Below are 21,503 nucleotides of genomic sequence, written 5' to 3' on the forward strand. Positions count from 1 at the left end.
AAGGGGTGTGTGTCTCCATTGAGAAATACATAGTATCGGAGAGGGGGGGGTGAGAGAGAGGAATGGAGTGATGTTTGTGGAAATGGCAGATCGCCAGAACATGTTTTGATGATATACACAAACACAGATTATCATAGCATTATTATAGGATTATGATCAACCAATTCTCTTCCGATTGACTAATTAATTAATCATTTTAGCACTCATGTGTTAGCAGGTGCCCCAACATGCTCAGAGGCTTTTTGCACTGACAGAGTGAGATTAAATACTGACGCAAATGATCAGAATTCAAAATGCTGCACTCTCTCTCCCTCTCCCTATCCCCTCCCTCTCTTTCTCTCCCTCTCTCCCCACCTCCCTCCCTCCCTCTCTCTCTGCCCCCCCCCCCCCCCCCCCCCCCCCCCCCAGAGTGCTATAGAGTCTCTGTTGGGAGCGTCTCTGACAGGAGTGGCCTACTCTCTGTTTGCTGGTCAGCCTCTCACCATCCTGGGCAGCACCGGTCCGGTCCTGGTGTTCGAGAAGATCCTCTTCAACTTCTGCAGGTGAGTCAGCTCTGCTCCAGTCCCAAGTCACTCTCAAGTCTATCAAGTCTATCATAATCAAGAGCCCAGTATCAATTTAATATCGTAAAGAAAACGATAAATCTAGGATTTGCAATATGGTTAGGCTAAAAACTTGGTAAGAGCATCATGAGTTTGATTTGTCTAATAATTTTCAACTTCAATAAATGCAATCATTCCATACAAATTCAGAAAACAGAATTTAAATTCAGTCTTCTGTTGGAACAAACCTCATCACTTTCAATCTAAGTCATTTTTACACAAACACAAGATCTCAAGTCAAGACTTTAGAAACCTTTTCAAGTCATCAAAGTACAAGTCAGAGTCAAGTCCCAAGTCACCAGAACCCAAGTCAAGCCAACTCTCAAGTCTTCTCTTTGTGCATCAAGGTAATAATGATGCATGATTATGGCTGATACATTACTGAGAAATTATTTTTTTTAGACAGGAACTAATTCAACTAGTTTTGTGTCTAGTTAACTAACCCTGTGTAATGTATTGCTTAACATCCATGCCAACAAAAGGGCCTTTCTGTGTGGAGTTTGCATGTTCTCCCCGTGCCTCCCGGGGGTTTCCTTCATATAGGAACCCCTTCACCAAAACATGCAATATCCTGGTTGCTAATGTGGTTCCTCCTCTGGTCTTTAAGGGCGCCTGTTCGGAGGGAGGGGAACTGGTTGGAATAGCGTGAACCTCCCACGTGCTATGCCCTACCGGTGAAGCTTCCCCTGTCAGGTGAAAAGAAGCGGCTGGCTAACTGCCCATGTCTCGGAGGAAGCATGGAGCCAGTTTCGGCTCTCCCCAGATCGGCAGAGGGTGGAGCAGCAACCAGGATAAATAAATTAAATTAGCACTAATGGGGGATAAAAATGGGATAAAAAATCGGGGGGGGAAATTATAAAAAAAAACAAAAAAACATCCATGCCAACGTAAAGGATGCATGATGGAAGTATGTGGGCAGTGTCACTCAGTAAACCCTTTACTCATGGAGCCTTCAATTATCGTTTCGGCGGAATCTCTGGAGTAAATCCGTAGCTCGCTCGGAAAGGAGGCGTCGATCCTGGTATTTTGCTTTTTGTCCCTTCTTCTCCCAGGAGCTTTTCTTCAGCCTCTGCAGAGGTGTGGGACCGGTAGCGTTGCCAGCGCTGCTGCTCTCGCCACCGTCTTTGATCAGTCCCTTCTTCTTCAGATCCTCCATCGCGTCGCTTGCCGGGTTGTAGGTGATGGGACCCTCGTCAAAAAAGACTTGAAGTTTTGCGGGGGGTGGAGTTTGGAATCGCAGACCCTTTTAGGACTTTCTTTTCTTTTGAATTTCTGTAGGGTAGTCTTGATCAAAGAAGACGCGTTTGCCATTGAAGTGGGTCTCCTTCTTTTTCCAGGCCGAGTGTAGTACCAGCTCTTTGGTTCTGTATTCAAGGAAGTATATGATGTATGAGTATATATAAGTAGTATATATAAGTATATGACCATGGATCTCGGGTTGGCGTCCTGCGGTGGTTTAGGTCCGAGTGACCTGTGGCAGCGTTGTATTCCAAGGCTGTATCTGGGAGCGACAACTCTGTTTTAATAAAGTTCTCCAGAAACTCCTGTACGTTATTTCCTTCCGCTCCCTCGGGGATTCCGTCTATGCGTAAGTTGTTTCTACGCGAACGGGCTTCGAGATCTGTTAGTTTAGCCTGCATGTCTTCTTGGATTTGCAGTATGGCAGATCACTTCCTTAGCTGCGGAGCTCCAGTTTTCAGCCTCATCCACTCGGTGTTCAACTTCTTCCACCCTGCCCGTTGTGTCTTTCATCTCTGTTACGATGTCACTTAATTTCTGGTTCACTTGTTCTCTGAGGTTTCCCAACTCTTCCTTCATATCCTTTTTAATCGTGTCACGAAAATTGGCTAATTCCATCTTCACGTCAGAGCGAACAGCCTTAATTTCAGTGTGTATGGCAGCAAGCACGCTGTCTAGAAGAGGTGGCTGTCCGCCATTTTCTCCGCTGTTAATATTTTCGTTCACGGGTTCTTGCATCAAATCTCCATCATTCTCGTTTGTTTGAGGTACAGTACTCCTTGTCACCCTTTGCTTGTCCCCCTTGTTCGCCATATTTTCGAATAACTAATTACTTAGTTGTCTTAAACTGGGGGAATTATCAGACCATCTGAGAGCGCAAGTTTTATGCAGCTGGCTGCCTCGTCACCATACCCGGAAGTCTGGTAACAAGGCTTTCAATATTCATCTGATCGACTTTATGGATCACAGATGCACCATCATGTAGCCTATTAGGTACAAGGCTAATTCTTATCTTTTGGTTCCAGTTTTTTGTGAAGCAAATGACTCCATGAAGTAGCCTAATTATCGTCCGTTCTGAAAAACAGCTGCAGTCTGCATAAGGTTCGTCGGGGGAATAGTATAGGCTATAAATGCACATGACTACTATAACGTTAGTAGTTTTTGTAGGGGAATGCACAACTGGCTAGCTAGACAGATTGCAGTTCTGGAGCTGGTTTCCAGAGGGAATATCCTCAGACCAACTCGCCACAGACAGCTATAGTCCTCTGAAGCTTATTATTATATCCGTTAATTTTACCTTGTCAACATTGTTTGAGCATAAAGCCTAACCAGGTTTAAAATACATGCTACAGCATGCGCTGGGACACGTCATCAGTGATGTTAACTGGGGTCATAAGGTGTTTCGGGTCTGTTAACATCATACACCCTCGCCCAGTAGACCCAGCCGAGGCCGATTAAGACCCCGACCCGCGTCCCAGAAGCAGCCGCTCACGGATCAGCCTTCCTACTCTATTTGCAACGTTGCCCGCAGAAGGGTTGATCACGCCCAATCCGCTGCAATAGAGTTAGTGCTACACCACAGTATTGTAAGACCCTTCGGTGCATGGAGGGTCTAAGGCCCTGTGTGGGTGACTCCAGGCCGGGCTCCTACATCTCACCAGACCCTCCCGGGGTAAAGGCAATCCTACCATGGGCAGAGAGGATGCCTCAAGAAGGCCTGTGCGCTGCACGTCATTGCGAGCACCTCGCTCTAGCCTGAAGGACCCCAGGCCGCGCTGATCTTTGCACAGATTTTCAGGAGGCTGATCCGTAGCGTTTGTGGATTTCTCCCTCACGAGAGAGCCAGGCTGGGGTGCCAAACCCATCCCGTACCGGATGCCGTCTCTCCGACCGCCAACTGTCTCTCCAGCTTGTGACCAAACTATACTTGGTTGTCACCTAGTCTGTTCCTAAGTGTCACTGGCCAGGGGAGCCAGGATTCTAGGTTTAAAATACATGCTTTTACGCGTCATCAGTTATGTTAACTGGGCTCGTAAGGTGTTTCGGGTCTGTCAACATCATACACGCCTAGTAGACCCAGCCGAGGCCGATTAAGACCCCGACCCACGTCCCAGAAGTAGCCGCTCACGGATCAGCCTTCCTACTCTATCTGCAACGTTGCCCACAGAAGGGTTGATCCCGCTGCAATAGAGTTAGTGCTACACCGCAGTACCTACTTACTAGGCACGGAGCATTCCTCCTGGCCGCCTTTTTTTACTTTCACTTATGCCTTTCTTGCTGCATGAGATGGTTTCCCCCTTTTTATGCCTCCGCCGGCGAAGCCAGGCCGAAGGCATTATGGATCCGGGTTGTCTGTCCGTACGTACGTACGTACGGCCGGCCGTCCGTACGGATGTCCGTCCGTCCGTACGGATGTCCGTCCGTCCGTACGGATGTTTGTTAACGCCATATCTGAGGAACGCCTTGATGGAATTTCATCAGATTCGCCTTAAACATTCACTTAGGCTCAAGGATGATCTGATTAGATTTTGGTGGTCAAAGGTCAAAGGTCAAGGTCACTGTGACCTCTCGAACGCCATTTTCACGCTTGTTAACGCGATATCTGAGGAACGCCTAGACGGAATTTCATCAGATTCGCCTTAAACATTCACTTAGGCTCAAGGATGATCTGATTAGATTTTGGTGGTCAAAGGTCAAAGGTCAAGGTCACTGTGACCTCTCCAATGCCATTTTCAAGCTTGTTAACGCGATATCTGAGGAACGCCTGGACGGAATTTCATCAGATTCGCCTTAAACATTCACTTAGGCTCAAGGATGATCTGATTAGATTTTGGTAGTCAAAGGTCAAAGGTCAAGGTCACTGTGACCTCTCGAACGCCATTTTCAAGCTTGTTAACGCGATATCTGAGGAACGCCTGGACGGGATTTCATCAGATTCGCCTGAAACATTCACTTAGGCTCAAGGATGATCTGATTAGATTTTGGTGGTCAAAGGTCAAAGGTCAAGGTCACTGTGACCTCTCGAACGCCATTTTCAAGCTTGTTAACGCGATATCTGAGGAACGCCTGGACGGAATTTCATCAGATTCACCTTAAACATTCACTTAGGCTCAAGGATGATCTGATTAGATTTTGGTGGTCAAAGGTCAAAGGTCAAGGTCACTGTGACCTCTCAAATGCCATTTTCAAGCTTGTTAACGCGATATCTGAGGAACGCCTGGACGGAATTTCATCAGATTCGCCTTAAACATTCACTTAGGCTAAAGGATGAACTGATTCCATTTTGGTTATCAAAGGTCAAAGGTCAAGGTCACAGTGACCTAACAAATGCCATTTTCAAGCTCAGTAACGCCATATCTCAGTAACACATTGACTAAATTTCTTCACATTTGGCTCAAATTTCCAATTCTGCACAGAAACGCCTTGATGCAATTTCTTCCAATTTGGCTCCAACATCCACTTGGACTCAAGAATGAACTAATGGCGGAGGCATAAGTCCGCGTTGCGGTCGTTCTAGTTTTTTTATGAATGAGCTGACCATTTGCACCGTTCCGGCTTGCCGCTCCTACGCTTTCAGGTGGAGGCGGGTTGCAGGGTAACCCAGCGCTGTGACTAGGTCCACTGGTGGAACGAAAGTCGTACAACAATTACCCACCAACCCGCATTCACAACTTTCACATCGGAGGCGCGGATCCCATTTTCTGTGCATTTTACGGCTTTCAAGGCCGGTGTGAAAGCGGCTAGTGTTGACTGAGCTCACAGTCCAGCTCACTGGCAGGCTGGATGCATGCATGGAGTATTGTGATATAAAACAGCATGCATGTGGACTTTGTCTACATGTTTTCCAAAATGTGTAATTAACTCATTGAGTGCCAGCCACTTTTGGAGAACGGACGCTCCCAGTGCCAGAGTTTCAGAGCGTTTTCAGTGATTTCTCGAGGCCCACAGAATATTGTGTGATATTACTATGTAAAGACCGAACACGCACAAAGAACGATGAGACTCTCTTCTATCATCTGCAAAAAAAAGTTTATTGATACCATGTTCCGTTCTTTAGTTATGAGCCGGAGAAGATAGGCTGTTTTGAGCAAAAAGACAGGTTTCAAATTATAAGCTGAGATATTCAGCCTTTTGTGAAATAAAGCATTTCAAGCACATTCACTGACTCTAGCTAATATTTTCTGATGTAGTGACGTGGTGTAGTTGTGTGGTGCCTGCGTGCCCCACCCCCCTCTCCCCCCCTCAGCTGCAAACTCCTCCCCACACTAACACACAGCCTACACGCACCCAGTCTATTTTCGGAGCGCTCCGTTTTTGTGCACCGGGCGGCTCCCAGCGCGACAAGGAAATGCCAAACCGGACTGCAGGGAAAGGTTTGGCCCTTCGGCGTCGGGTGCTGCCTTTCTGGCGGGTAATCGTGTGGAGAAACTATATGCAGACAGACAGACAGAGGCAGAGGAGCTCAGTTGTGGGCGCGGATTGACTGTGTTCGCAGCCAACGTCAGCTGCAGACAGAGCAATCTATATGGCTCTGGCTGCAGCATGCATCGGTTTCTCTTTGATCACGGCTTTTTCCTGCTGTTTTCCGGACCTTCCTGTAATCTGGAGAGCACTGTCGCCACCTAATGAGTCCGTAAAATAGGTTATACACCTTCAATAGCTCCCATATTTGTACAGGAGATGCCTGAGGCTTTGATCCACGTCCCACCGTCAAAAAACGCAATTGACGAACATACTCGTCCTTGGCACTCTACGTTACTAAAAGAAAAAACGAACATACTCGTCAATGGCACTCAATGAGTTAATGTAAAAAAACAAACAATGTTAAAAATATGTACTGTGTGCAGGAGGTGAGATTGTTATGGATTAGACTTTTTTGCTTGTTTTCACCTTGTGTCATTGTGTAAAACATCTTTCCATCCAAGAATAACCTGCCGCAGCTTGCAAAATTGCAGTACTGTAGTAGGAATTGTAGGATTCACTAAGTAAATGTTTTATATTTTTTCAAATAATTGTGAAATCCAAGTTTGTGACAATTTCTTCAGAGTGGTGGTAGATGCTGATGATAATATGTGCATGTTTTGAATCCAGTAATACAAAAGAAAATGGCACACATTTTCAGCAGGTCTGCTCTGAATTACATGTGAATATTTTTATTTACCTAGCACTTCTCTATCATCATGATCATTCGCGGGTTACTATTTGTACCGCTAATACAGTGGTTCCCAACCTTGGGGTCACGACCCCTGAAATAGAAAATCCTGAGGAAAAAAGTCTGAATTCTCAGATTAAAGTCTGAATTCTCAAATAAAAAAAATAAAAAAATACAATTAGAAAAATGTCAGAATTTTGAGGTTGGGAAAGTCATAATTCTGAGATTAAAATACTAATTCTCAGATTTTAATGTCAGAATTCTGAGGGAAAAAAATCAGCAATAAAACTGACTAAATAGTATTTAAAATGTACAGCATGGCTGCTCAGATGTTGCTGCTACTGTACCTTGGGCAGGTCTCTCTTGTGAAAGAGATTTTTGATCTCAATAGGACTTGCTAAAAAAAAATAAAAAATGAAGAGAGCTGAGCCAGAAGGCAAAGCTCTCGATCTACCTGTCAATCTTCATTCCAACCCTCACCTGTGAGGATGAGCTCATGGATACAAGCGGCCTCAGGAGGGTGGCTGCCATATCCCTTAGGGATAGGGGGAGAAGCTCAGTCACCTGTGAGAGACTCAGGCACTCAGACTCAGACTCGGGCATCTAGTAAAGATGCCTCCTAGTCGCCTCCCCATGGAGGTTTTACAGGCATTTCCAGCTAGGAAGAGGCAATGGAACAGATAGGATACTGAATTGTGCAGAGGACCGCCGTCATATCCGTGGTATATACTCAATATACCATGGCTATGAACCAATCAGATTGCTTGATTCAAGGTACCTATTTTATAAAAGCAAGTATATAGACTTGTATGGTTGTTTCCCCAGTGACTACAGTCTGTGCTACCTGTCCCTGCGTACGAGCATCGGGCTGTGGACGGCCTTCCTCTGCCTAGTGCTGGTGGCCACCGATGCCAGCTCGCTGGTCTGCTACATCACCCGCTTTACTGAGGAGGCATTTGCTTCGCTCATCTGCATCATCTTCATCTACGAGGCGCTGGAGAAGCTGCTCCACCTGGGAGAGCTCTACCCCATCAACATGCACAACCACCTGGACAACCTCACCTTCTACACGTAAGCTCTATCCCATCACCATGCATAACCACCTGGACAACCTCACCTTCTACATGTAAGCTCTATCCCATCACCATGCACAACCACCTGGACAACCTCACCTTCTACACGTAAGCTCTATCCCATCACCATGCATAACCACCTGGACAACCTCACCTTCTACACGTAAGCTCTATCCCATCACCATGCATAACCACCTGGACAACCTCACCTTCTACACGTAAGCTCTATCCCATCACCATGCATAACCACCTGGACAACCTCACCTTCTACACGTAAGCTCTATCCCATCACCATGCACAACCACCTGGACAACCTCACCTTCTACACGTAAGCTCTATCCCATCACCATGCATAACCACCTGGACAACCTCACCTTCTACACGTAAGCTCTATCCCATCACCATGCATAACCACCTGGACAACCTCACCTTCTACACGTAAGCTCTATCCCATCACCATGCACAACCACCTGGACAACCTCACCTTCTACACGTAAGCTCTATCCCATCACCATGCACAACCACCTGGACAACCTCACCTTCTACACGTAAGCTCTATCACATCACCATGCATAACCACCTGGACAACCTCACCTTCTACACGTAAGCTCTATCCCATCACCATGCACAACCACCTGGACAACCTCACCTTCTACATGTAAGCTCTATCCCATCACCATGCATAACCACCTGGACAACCTCACCTTCTACATGTAAGCTCTATCCCATCACCATGCATAACCACCTGGACAACCTCACCTTCTACATGTAAGCTCTATCCCATCACCATGCACAACCACCTGGACAACCTCACCTTCTACACTGCAAAATCAGTTTGCAGAAGTTCCTTTAAAGCAGGGGTGTCCAAACCTTTTTGAATGGGGGCCAGTTTAGAGCTAGCTTCTCACATCATATGGGTTATAAAAAAAAAAAAAATCACATACAAATGTACTCTAAAGATTTTGTTTACCATCTGAAAACATTAGTTCTGCATGTGCTGTGTTGTTCCTACTTGGTTCTTGTACAAACTGTATGATAGTGCTGTCATCGTTAGGTGAAGGGAAAAAATGCTAATTGAACTTGCTTGATTAACCAATACTGTGTAGAGGGCCACATATAGTATACCGTATTTTGAGACACAAGGGCCACTTAAAATTTGTCCGCGGGCAGCAATTGGCCCCCGGGCCGGACTTTGGACATGCCTGCTTTAAAGGATAGTTCAGCCAAAAATGAATGGGTTGTTCTGAGTTGTACTCTGTGTTCTCTGTTGTCATGTGCTGCTGTTGATGTGTTGTAGCTGTCAGTGTTCTCGGCCGGCCAACGCCTCGGCGGAGCTCCAGCAGATCTGGAGGAACAGCAGCTTCAGTCCAGGATCCATCCCCTGGAACCAGCTCACCGTCCAGGTGCCCTCACCCTGCTGTGTCTATCTGCACTGAAACAACCAGACTCAAACACACTACATATCCCACTAACACTATGCAGCCAGGAGTTCTTGAAGCGTGACTTTTGGGAATTGTATTTATTAATAAAAAATAAAAGAATATAATAACAACAACAATAGTAATAATAATCTCACTACTAAAATGAGGGTTCCGTGGTGATGCACAATTGCTTGACTGCGCATGTAATAATAATAATAATAATAATAATAATAGTTGGTTGCATTCTTATATAGCGCTTTTCTTTTTTTCTTTTTTATACTTTATTTCTCATTTTTCAGATTATAACAAATATACACATAGTACAAATCATAAAACAGGTAAAAACCCCCCCCTCCCCATCCCAAGGCTCCAAGAGAAAACAAAAACAAAAAAAACAGAAACAAAAAGTTAGACAGGGACATCGCACTTCAGTTCAGATACATGTCATTGATAATACAAGGCTGTGTACATGAACGTCTGTATATACTGTGATTACATCCAGTTGGACAGTACCTTCAATGAAAAGAAAACTCTTCGACAAAGTCTATGAACGGACTCCAGGTCAGAGTTAAGCTCTCGCGGGCTCTGCTTACTTTATATCTGAGCTTTTCTACAGGCAAAAAAGAGAGGACCTCCTTTAACCACTGTGAGAATGACGGGGCTTTCTTTGACTTCCAGTTAAAAAGAATAAGTGTACGAGCTAACAATGACAGCAAAGGCTAAAGCATTCGCCTGCAAAGTCGTAACGTTGCAGTTTGGGGGTGGTATACCAAAAGTGGCTGTGTGGAAATCAGGGGTTATGGTTTGTCCACATGTGTGAGAATACACCAAAGATTTGTTCCCAGTAGCTGTTGAGAGTGTGACATGTCCAAAACATGTGTCCCAGGGACGCCGGACTGTGGCTACATCGCGGACAGCCAGGGTCGGCGGTGGGATAAATTCTGGCCAGTCTCTCTCCTGAATAATGGAGCCGGTGAAGCACCTTAAATTGAATCAGACCGTGTCGTATGCACAGTGAGGAGGTGTGAATACGGGTCAGGCTGTACTGCCAGGCATCCTCAGAAAGCTCTTCACCTAGATCTTTCTCCCATGCCGCCTTTGTTTTGTCCCAAGATATCTGCTTTTGCCCCTGTAACATTGTGTAGATAATGGAAACACGTTTCTTCTTATAAGGGTTAGACTCCAGAATATAATCTAGCTGATTCCTGGGTGGCAGGTGTGGAAATGAGGGGAACACTTTTCTAGCACAACTGCGAATTTGAATGTACTTATATAGCGCTTTTCTAAGTACTCATACCTTTTCACATATTGGGGGGCATGATGGCAGGAAGGCCTGTGTGTGAATTTAGCTAGGGGTTACACCCCCCAGGGCACCGGTGTTACCCATCCGAAGACTAACCATGGTCAGCCCTGCTTAGTTTTTCCCCAGCAACCCAGCTAGCCAACGATATAATGCAGGACCTACGATGCAGGCGTGGTTTGAGACAAGCTGAGATTTTCAAATAGATTCTGAACAGACCTCCCAGTATTCCCTACATCACTTTGTCTCAGCGTTGTCTTTTCTTGGTGTTCGTTGAAACACTTCGCAATATTGGATATTCTGTTTCGTGTTCTACAAACATCAAAGACCAACTAGCAGTAGAGAGTAGAGATGCTGCGATCCGATCATGTGATCGGATATCGGCGCGATATCAGCCAAAAAACATGGATCGGATCGGATCGGATTCCAGCGAAAATGACCGATCCAAGGCTCCGATATAAGCACTCCATTCCATGACTCCGCTCCAGGATTTCTATCCAGCATGCAGCAGCAGCAGCAGCACACAGAGGCCGCGTTGAGCCTAGGATGGCCAGGGCCAAAACGTTGTCTTGCTTCAACATACATCGCATCGCATAAACCATTTCCACCCGCAGGTTTGAGGAGTAGCTAACATAAACGTCAGATAAATACTCTATAGGCTAACGTTACCCACTGAGGCAGCTAACATGGCTAATTAGCTAGCTAACACCAGCTATATTTCTCCTCTAACTCACGTTAACGACACGTTAGTTGACTGAGCGAACGGCGCTGTACAGCAGGTCGTTATCAAAACGTATTGCACTGAAGAGAAGTAACATTAGATAATGACGAAAGACTCCTCCAATCTGGCAGTGGAAATGTATGCACAAACCTTGTGTGTAACTTTGCGAGACTCAACCGAATGACTGATGAGTCTCGCGTTGAGCCTAGGATGGCCAGGGCTTAGATCTGCGTGAGCACGACCCGTCGTAATTTTTGTCCAATTCAAGGTACATTAAAACGTTGTCTTGCTTCAACATACATCGCATCGCATAAACCATTTCCACCCGCAGGTTTGAGGAGTAGCTAACATAAACGTCAGATAAATACTCTCTATAGGCTAACGTTACCCACTGAGGCAGCTAACATGGCTAATTAGCTAGCTAACAGCAGCTATATATTTCTCCTCTAACTCACGTTAACGACACGTTAGTTGACTGAGCGAACGGCGCTGTACAGCAGGTCGTTATCAAAACGTATTGCACTGAAGAGAAGTAACATTAGAAAATGACAAAAGACTCCTCCAATCTGGCAGTGGAAATGTATGCACAAACTTTGTGTGTGTGTGTGTGAGAGACAGGGACAGGGCTGTGTGTGTGTGTGTGACAGAGAGAGAGAGACAGGGCTGTGTGTGTATGTGTCCTGTGTGAGACAGAGTGGGGGTGTATGTGTGAGGAAACAATAATTATTTGTGTCCAGTGTTCACCCATTACAAAAGAAGTGTGTATTTGATTGTTATGTTTTAGTTTTACATCAAATTAATTAGATGAACTAAATCGTTTACATACTATATTACCAAAGCACACACATACATACCTAACCCTAAAAATGTTTGTTGCCTGCTAGCTATCAGACAGCATAGAGAGACTTAAATATGTGCTGTATCGGTATCGGATCGAAATCGGTATCGAATCGGGTATCGAAATTTGATCGGAATCGGATCGGTTTTGAGCTAAAATATCGAAATCGGATCGGAATTGAAAAATCTCGATCGCAGCATCTCTAGTAGAGAGTTGAAATGAGTGAGTGACAAAAGTATTGGTCGTGCAGGAATGGATTGTGTATTGTTTCATATGGCTTATTACGGTAGTATATTTTTGTTGATTTGAAATATAAAATGTTGTCATGTCCTTAAACACACAGAAGGTAGTTTTAGGGATGAAGTGATGTGGGGGATTTTACAGAAACCATTGTAAATCTTCAAATGTATGGTTTTGATTTCACATGTCCTGTATGGTAGCATACAGCTTCGCACAAGCAAAATAACTACACTTTATTTAATTAAGTTTACTTTTAAAAAGTGCTTCACAAAGAAAAGAAAAGAAAATAAAATAAAATACATAAATACACATGGTAACAAAACAAAGACAAAGGCAACACAATCATGCACATAAAATAACATACATGCAACATCAAACTCCATTATGATAAAGAGGCCAAACCTATAAAAAAGACACGCGAGAGCTTACACACAAATCATAACCAAATAAGAACTGTATTCAAACATTTTTCAAAAAACTAAACATATATACTGTAAGTATATACCGCTGACTCACTTATCCTCTCTCTCTTCCTCTCTCTGTGTCCCCCCTCTCTCTCTCCCTCTCTGTCTGTATCCCTCTCTCTCCCTCTGTGTCCCCTTCTCTCTCCCCGTCCCCTCTCCCTCTCTCTCTCTCCCTCTCCCCGTCCACTCTCTCCCTCTCTCTGTGTCCCCCTCTCTCTCCCTCTCCCCGTCCCCTCTCTCCCTCTCTCTGTGTCCCCTTCTCTCTCTCTTTTTGTGTCCCCCTCTTTCTCCCTCTCCCCGTCCTCTCTCTCTCCCCGTCCCCTCTCTCCCTCTCTCTGTGTCCCCCTCTCTCTCTCTCTCTCCCTCTCCCCGTCCCCTCTCTCTCCCCGTCCCCTCTCTCCATCTCTCTGTGTCCCCTCTCTCTCTTTTTTTGTGTCTCCCATCTCTCTGTGTCCCCCTCGCTCTCTCTCCCTCCCTCCCCGTCCCCTCTCTCTCCCTCTCAATTTATTGGCATGAATGTCACAACAACAATATTGCCAAGGCATCAAGAAACAATTAAACAAAATAATGATTACATTACACACACATTACACAATAATACACATTACAATACAACATTGAGATGGATACATATCAGTTACAGTATACTGTATACAGTGTTCACACATGTATGAGTGTTGATCGATCACATCATACTGTGTGTGTGTGTGTGTGTGTGTGTGTGTGTGTGTGTGTGTGTGTGTGTGTGCGTGCGCGTGCGTGTGTGTGTTGGTCACTCACTCTCTGTGACCTAGGGGTGGGCGATTATGGCAAAAAGATATCATGATTTTTTCAGGCAGGATCACGATCCACGATCTTATCACGATTCTTTTTCATGTTGGTTTTTAAGACTATTTTGCAAGTTACTGAACAGTACAAGTACAAACTAATTTCAGGGTTTGTATGGACATGAGAAACCTGGGAAAAGTCATGGAAATTTAAAATACAATTTGTTTTATAAATATTTTCATGTCGTTCATTTCTGCTGAGTTTACAATAATTCATATGCTAAGAAATAATGTTCACAAGCATGCACATGCTCACTCTATCTATATCTATCTATATCTCTCTATCTATCTCTATGTATTGGTTCACTATTATTTCGGCTACAGTAGGGTTGGTGGATGGAACGAATATATATGGGCTATCTGCGATTTGAGTCCACCTTCTGTTGCTTTTGTTGGGTGATCTTTCACGTGATTGTTGTCATTTTAATTAGCTAGTGAGAGAGAGAGCTCTCAGCTCTGTCTGACATGTGGCTCGGCATACACACATGCACACACACACACACACACACACACACACACACACACACACACCACAGCTTTGAGTGAGAGAGGGGGAAACGGAGCTCACCTGGGAATACGAGGCAGGATGACAGCAGATTAAGAGCAATGCCTCCTCGCATTTAAAATAACTTTGCGCCATGAGTTCCACTCTATCTGCCTGTCTGTCTCTGTGCCCACCCTCTCTTTCCCCCCCCTTCTCTCTCAAGGGGGCACAAAATATGACAGGTACAATATTGCCAAAGCATCAAGTGCAGTAATACAGATAAAAGGAGAGGCACAATTCAACAATAGAATATAAAACAATGAACACTTCCTCTGTGTTTGTGTGTTTGTGAAAAACTGTGGGTGTGTGTGTGTGTGTGTGTGTGTGTGTGTGTGTGTGTGTGTGTGTGTGTGTGTGTGTGGGCGGGGGTGGTCTGTGTTAAGCTTGAATTATGCTCACCCTGCCGTGAAGGGCGCGTGGGTGGAGCGCGGGCCGGGCGCGTCAAATGACGTAAATTTGTTGGGCGTGGTTATTCGCTAGCTCCGTCGGGCGCTCGCCTTGTGCATGATTTTTTTTCTAACAGCGCGAGCAGCGCACGGCTTCTCTCCAAACATGGACGCATTCGAGCCACTGAGCCCTGAACACTGAGCTGTGTTTTCGCCACATTTCTTGACCCATGTGGTAGGCTATAAACTTTGATTTGCAACTGTTCGTTTTTAGTCATTTCACCAAGTAAATGTGTTGTGTTGAGAGCATTATTGAGAGAGATTAAAAGCCTCACAGAGTAGGCAATCAGGGCTGAGAAGTAAAACGGCTTTCAGTAAAAACAAGTTTGGTGATTCCTTCATGTGCTGATGTGGGGTCGTTTGAGAGTGAAAGCGCACTCAGTACTGCACATAATAGCGTTTCATTGCGACTTTTCCATGGGCTGTTCTCACTATTATACACTATTATACCAACTATACCAAGCACTGACGAAGGTCCTAGGACCGAAACGTTTGCTTTTTTATTTTCACTATGAGCACCGAGCACTTTATGGGTAAATAAAAGAAAATTAGTCTAAGGAGTCTTCCTTAAATTATTATGCAGTGAGCGAGTCTATTCTGTCAGCTTTCCTTCTGTTCTCACTATTACCATTGTACAATATATGCTGATCACTTTCTGAGTATAATGGCATCAACCCCAGCGCGGGGTCTGCACGGAGACTTGGTCGAGTATAATTCAGCCTTTACAATGCTGGCTGCTGGGTCCAGTGTGGGGGTGTGACTGAACGTGGGGGAGGGGGGGTTGAGTGAGTGTGTGTTTGTGTATGTGTCGCATTGAGTGATGTTCAATTATGTGTCCTTCAGTCCGTGACAATACAGAGCAATACACAACAACAGTAATATGAACGATATTTACACATTAGTAGTAATATTAATAATAACAACATGGTTGAACAATATTATGATGGAGAGAGACAGGGAAAGGGGAGAAAGGGGAGAGCAAGTGGGGGAGGAGAGAGCAGGGAAAGGGAGGAGGTGGGGAGGGAGAGAGGTAGGAAGAGAGCAGGGGAAGAGGAGAGAGAACAGAACAGACAGGATATACTGGGGCTGGGCGATACGGTCACGAGTAGTCACAAGCAGTGGGACAGTGAAATGTAGCAATCAAGTTGTGTATTATACTGTAGTTACCAAGATGATATGAGCCACTGAATAGACAACAAACAATCGACATTTATCGCCCAGCCCTATAGGACATACAGCAGCTACTCAATCCGCCTGGCCATCCCACTGCAGACAGTTACGGTTCTGGTTCTGGTTCTGGCTCTGGTTCCGTTCTGGAGTCTGGGAACCTTGGTGCTTTCTGGCGAACCAGCCCGTGTTCACACCAGTTTAAGCGGAACCAAAGTGGGAGGACATTATTCGGTAGTCCTTCTTCAGTCTTTTAAGTTTATTAATTATTTGGTCTGGCGTTCGAGTGAACCCAGCCTTGGCCATCTCTTCCGCAAGTTCGGCATACAACTTGCTCTTTCTTGTATTACTTTCTAACTTTTCTTGAAATTCAGTAGCTGCCCAAATCGCCACTAAACATTTGGTTTCCTCAGCAGACCACTGCAAATTATTTTTCTCCATGTTGTCAGCCTAGAATGAGACACGCCCACTGACGATGTCACGGTTCCCAAGGAAAAACCAACTATCTTTTGGTTCCGCTGAGAACCAACTTTTCAGGTTCCGAAGCAATTATTTTTTCGGTCTGAACGCGCCGGCCGGTTCAAATTTGGGTTCGGGAACCAGAACCAGCACGGAGCCCTGCCGGTGTGAAAGCCCTAATTGAGAACCACTCAACCACTTCACTTTACTGTCAATGGCAGAGAGAGAGAGAAGAGAGAGAGGAGGAGGGAGAGGGGAGAATGTTGTGTTTATATTGCGGCCCAGCTCTGGTCACGCGCTCGAGAGGAAAAAGCAGAGGGTGATTTTTACACGGCGCACGGCACCTTTGGACAAGAATCACGAAAAAACCCCAAACGAAAATGAAAAACTGACTTCATGGCATTCTAGAGGACAAGTTGGTGAACAATTTAACGTGTTTACCTTAATGCAGAAATCTCCCATTGTGATTACATTAGAGCGTGTTCAGAGAGGGGGGGTTGTCCTGCCTCGTCTTGTGCTCTGCTGCGGCCGGCTAACGATAACGTCGCGTCACCAGGCTCTTTTAACGATAGTTACATGACAGTCAATGGCAGTAAAGTAGTTTACCACTGAATGACCAAATTGATATAACTTTCAAACCATTTTGAGCAATGCTGTTTCCATACAGGCCACCAGCGTTGGCTAGTTATTGATATTTATAAAGATTTTGTAACTCTCATATAACATTTTTCTTGACGCGGTGGGCAAACTGTCATGGGGTCGTTTTCCGGTAAAAGATTTCCGAAGTTTCCTCTCTGAGCACAACCAAAGAGTATAGTGAGACAAGAGGAGACCATCTTCGCCTTAAGTTTTTTCAAATCAAGCAGCATGCCGTTTTGTCACATATCTGGGGGGGTAATGTGATGGAAAAATTCGCTGCAGTGCCCTGCCGATTCATCAATAATGAGACATCCGTTTCAAGTGTTCCTAGGAGGTTTTTATTCCACAATTATCTCTCTGCAGAGAGGTCTCTTCCTGACCACGTTGTCAATGCAAGAGCCCCGAATTATCGTTTACATCACATCATATACTGAACCATGATACCCGCCCTCCACCTTGGAGGCCAGTGATTTTCCACTACTGTCTAAAAGTTCCATGCTCCCTAGTAAGTTTCCATGACGTCAATAGTTAATCTGATGTTCACTAGAATACATAACAAATCCAGTCTATTCCCACAGACACTTGCACATGTTCTCACAGGAATATTCTGTACAGCAATCTTCTGCAATGACTGAAGAACACAGTTCACAAAATACATCTTAGAAGGGCCATAACTAATAATCAATCAATCAATAAACAATCGATCAATAATTTTCCATTACAGTAAGTCCCCCTTTAAAGGACGGCTTTTCCGTGGGGGATATGAATATATATTAAATCTCACGCCCCTAAGGTTTTCGAATCCGTTGAAATTTTTGAAATTGGAGCTTCACTCCCAGAGATATCAAGCATCTCTCACATATTTTTTGGGCCAGCCGACGCGTTTCACGTCATCTGGCCCAAGTCCGCCTTGCGGAAGTCGTGCACCTATGAACTACAACTGTTGTGAGCCATGGTCCCGCCTCTAGAGGTCCTCCACGCCCCTTCAGAGGTCTGAAGAAAAACAAAAAGGCAGCCATCTTTTTCGACCACCTAGCCTGCTGTAGCTAGGTTAGCTTTCCATAGCTCCTTGCAAAGAGACGATTTTCTCGGGAACGGAAGCACGGACAGACACGTGACTGGCGGCATTGGAAAGCTCGTCAAATTTTACATCTAGTAGTGGGTGGGTTGAAGTAACGAAATCAACGCTGAGCAATGTACCCGTTTTTACACATTTTTACAGAAAATAGTTACAACATCAGATGCGCGTAACTCCTACGAAAATGCCTTAAAATGCATGAAAAATTTTTTATGAAGACATCTCCCGACATATATACTTCAGTTTAAATTTGGTGCAATTTGGAGGCAATTTATTTTCTATTTATTTTCTATTTATTTCTTCTTCTCTCCATATATTATTGTCGAAGCCTTCTTCTTCTTCTTCTTTGAGTTTTATGGCGGTTGGCAAACATATATGTGCATTACCGCCACCTACTGGAGTTTGATATCAGCCAAACGCCTGAGGGGTGGGCATGGAAACGAAGGCCACGCGAGCCCAGTGCATTGTGGGAAATGTAGTATTTCGAGTCCCCGCACCCGCACCTCCCCCCCACCACCCCCCCCACCACACAGAGTGGATTTCTGGTGATATCTCAGGCTGTAAACAACCAATTTCAAAAATTTCAACGGATTTGAAAACCTTAGGGGCGTGAGATTTAATATATATTCATATCCCCCACGGAAAAGCCGGCCTTTAAGTGTTCTTTTTCTAATGTTAATAATCTCTCTCTCTCCGTCCCCTCTCTCTCCCTATCTCTACCTACATCTCAGGAGTGTGTGGATATGCGGGGGCAGTTTGAGGGCATGGCCTGCAGTCATGACGGGCCCTTCATCCCCGACGTCCTCTTCTGGTCCATCATCCTCTTCTTCACCACCTTCTTCCTCTCGGCCTTCCTCAAGCAGTTCAAGACCAAGCGCTACTTCCCCACCAAGGTCTGCACACACTCTGACTGGCAGAATCCACCATGTGCAGGCAAGAAGCGCTGCGGCCGCCAGGCAGCTGCCGGAGCTGGTCGCAGCTGCTCTAGTGATTGCATGTGTTTACACCAGACTAGAGGTCTTCACGGGTCTACTCGGACCCTAGGACCCGGGACCCGTTCCGAGACCCGTACGGGTCCGGGTCCATATTTCTTATGGTCAATTACGGTCCCCACGGGTCCGGGTCTATTTATCGTTATGTGTAATAAGAGTGGATCCGAGAAGACCCGTGATCAGCGCTGATCACGAGAGAAACGCATCAAAACAGCGCACGTGAGGCTTGTTGTCACAAACTGCAAGTAAATCCATAGAGAAAATAAGTAGCAAAGAGCGTTCCCATCTGCAACGAAAATTACGTTACTTCCTCGTTTACATAAAGCGCATGTATTGTGAGCGCATGGGTACACATGCGTCTCAGGCAAACAAGGAAGTGATTTTCGTTGCAGAGAGGTAACCCTCTTGGAACCACTCTTGCTGGTTCCTCTCGCTATGGATTTACTTTGAAAATGACAGTTTCGCGTACTTTGGATTATTATTCTATGATCACATGGTGAGTACACAAGTCACAACATGTATGTGATTGTTTCTAGCGCTGTTGTGTGTGCTTTTGGGGGAATGAACGGCGGTAGCATATTAGAGACTGCCACACTACTGTACTATCTAACTAGCGTTAACAATACTAGCAGCCCCCATGTATCACTGTGAAACGCACTTTCTAATGCACGCCATGCACAGTGAAGATGTTGGCGGCGTGTCCCTTCGCATTTAACGTTAGCCAGGGGACTTTTCAGTCATGCATCTGCATGCGTCTCAGATTTCTAATAATATACGGGTCCACACGGGTCCACCATTTATCGGTTCTGAACGGGGCCGGGTCTCAGATTTCTAATAATAGACGGCTCCACTCCGGGTCCGGGCACAAATGTCCGGACCACTCCGGGTCCGTGATTTTGGACCCGTGAAGACCTCTACACCAGACGTGTCGCGCCGCAGCCCTGACGCATCTCAGAAGCAGCTCTCCACTCTGCTCCGCTAAAAATGCCTCTATTTTTGATGGAAGCCGCTTGGAGGTTGCTTGGGTCCAGACCTTCGAATCCGCCCACTTGAGTTTTGGCTGCTTCCGGTCTCGCATCCCGATATGCAACAGCTATTTCTTAACTGTCTCTGTAGGCTACAGCACAACAAAGTAGGAAATAACGACAAGAAACTATTAAAACGGAGAAACAAAGAAACCATTTAACTACGTAGTCTAGTTTGGGAGAAGCACAAAAATCAAGGATAAATGACCAAATCAGCAAGTCAGAAAACTGGGCCAGACGAAACACTCGGCTCCTCAAACATTCACGGTGCGGAGGACGGAACCAAACCAGACCTGTGCCCAGAACAAACACTCACGGTGCGGAGGACGGAACCAAACCAGACCTGTTCCCAGAACAAACATTCACGGTGCGGAGGACAGAACCAAACCAGACCTGTTCCCAGAACAAACATTCACGGTGCGGAGGACAGAACCAAACCAGACCTGTTCCCAGAACAAACATTCACGGTGCGGAGGACAGAACCAAACCAGACCTGTTCCCAGAACAAACATTCACGGTGCCGAGGACAGAACCAAACCAGACCTGTTCCCAGAATGAAATACAGGGGGGGGGGGGGGGGCATTCACTATCTTAGGGCCGGCACTACAAGGGGGCTGCTAGCCTTGAGGATCACTCTGTTGGGCTTCTTTGTGCCAAGAACTCTTGGCGCTGTAACCTAAAATGCCCCATTATAGCATATCACTGCTAGCTTCAGTGGTTATTTACATCAGTGCTGCTCACGTTCTTAGCTCCAGGAGTGATGCTGCTCGTTGCTGCTCCGCTGCTCGATGACGATGCTACGCCATGTGCTGCTCTGCCGGTGTTATTGTTGTTAAATAGCTTCTGATAACCATCATTCATCCCTATTTCACCATCCTAGGAATACCTAGGATGGGGAAACACAACCAAAGATGGTGAGCCTGTGATTGGCTAATACGTTGCCTTCCTTAGTTGGGATTGGTCAGGTTTTAGACATGAGGAGTGAGATTGGTTAGAGTATCAGGGTAAGCCAACCAGATGCAGAGTAGCCCGTGGTCATTCCGTCATAACAGAGATTTAAAGAGACAGTACAACAGTACAACGTCTCATGGAAAGAATAAATAAATAACAGCTTTTCGTCAGGGCGGGCACAGCTGATTCAGTGGGCGGGCTCGGCCCCTCAAAACCTGCACTTGGTTACGCGTCTGAACCAAACCATAGCACCGTACCATAGTAGTTTTTTCCTTGTGAACCGTGACATCATCAGTCTTATTCTAGGCTGTGAAGACGAGCAGGA

At 45.6% G+C, this 21,503-nt stretch overlaps 1 protein-coding gene across 1 annotated transcript in view; it reads left to right on the plus strand.

The window, feature by feature from the left end:
* The window catches only part of LOC310781710 (sodium bicarbonate cotransporter 3-like), a 143,768-nt gene that overhangs the window by 96,198 nt on the left and 26,067 nt on the right, over window positions 1-21,503 (plus strand). Inside the window, 4 exon segments of the mRNA XM_083642312.1 lie at window positions 409-542; window positions 7,819-8,064; window positions 9,364-9,469; window positions 18,942-19,103. Coding sequence (XP_083498438.1) covers window positions 409-542; window positions 7,819-8,064; window positions 9,364-9,469; window positions 18,942-19,103 — 648 coding nt within the window.

The sequence above is a fragment of the Poromitra crassiceps genome, assembly GCF_964638095.1.
Source record: "Poromitra crassiceps genome assembly, chromosome: 1".
In the NCBI taxonomy this organism is placed as follows: domain Eukaryota; kingdom Metazoa; phylum Chordata; class Actinopteri; order Beryciformes; family Melamphaidae; genus Poromitra; species Poromitra crassiceps.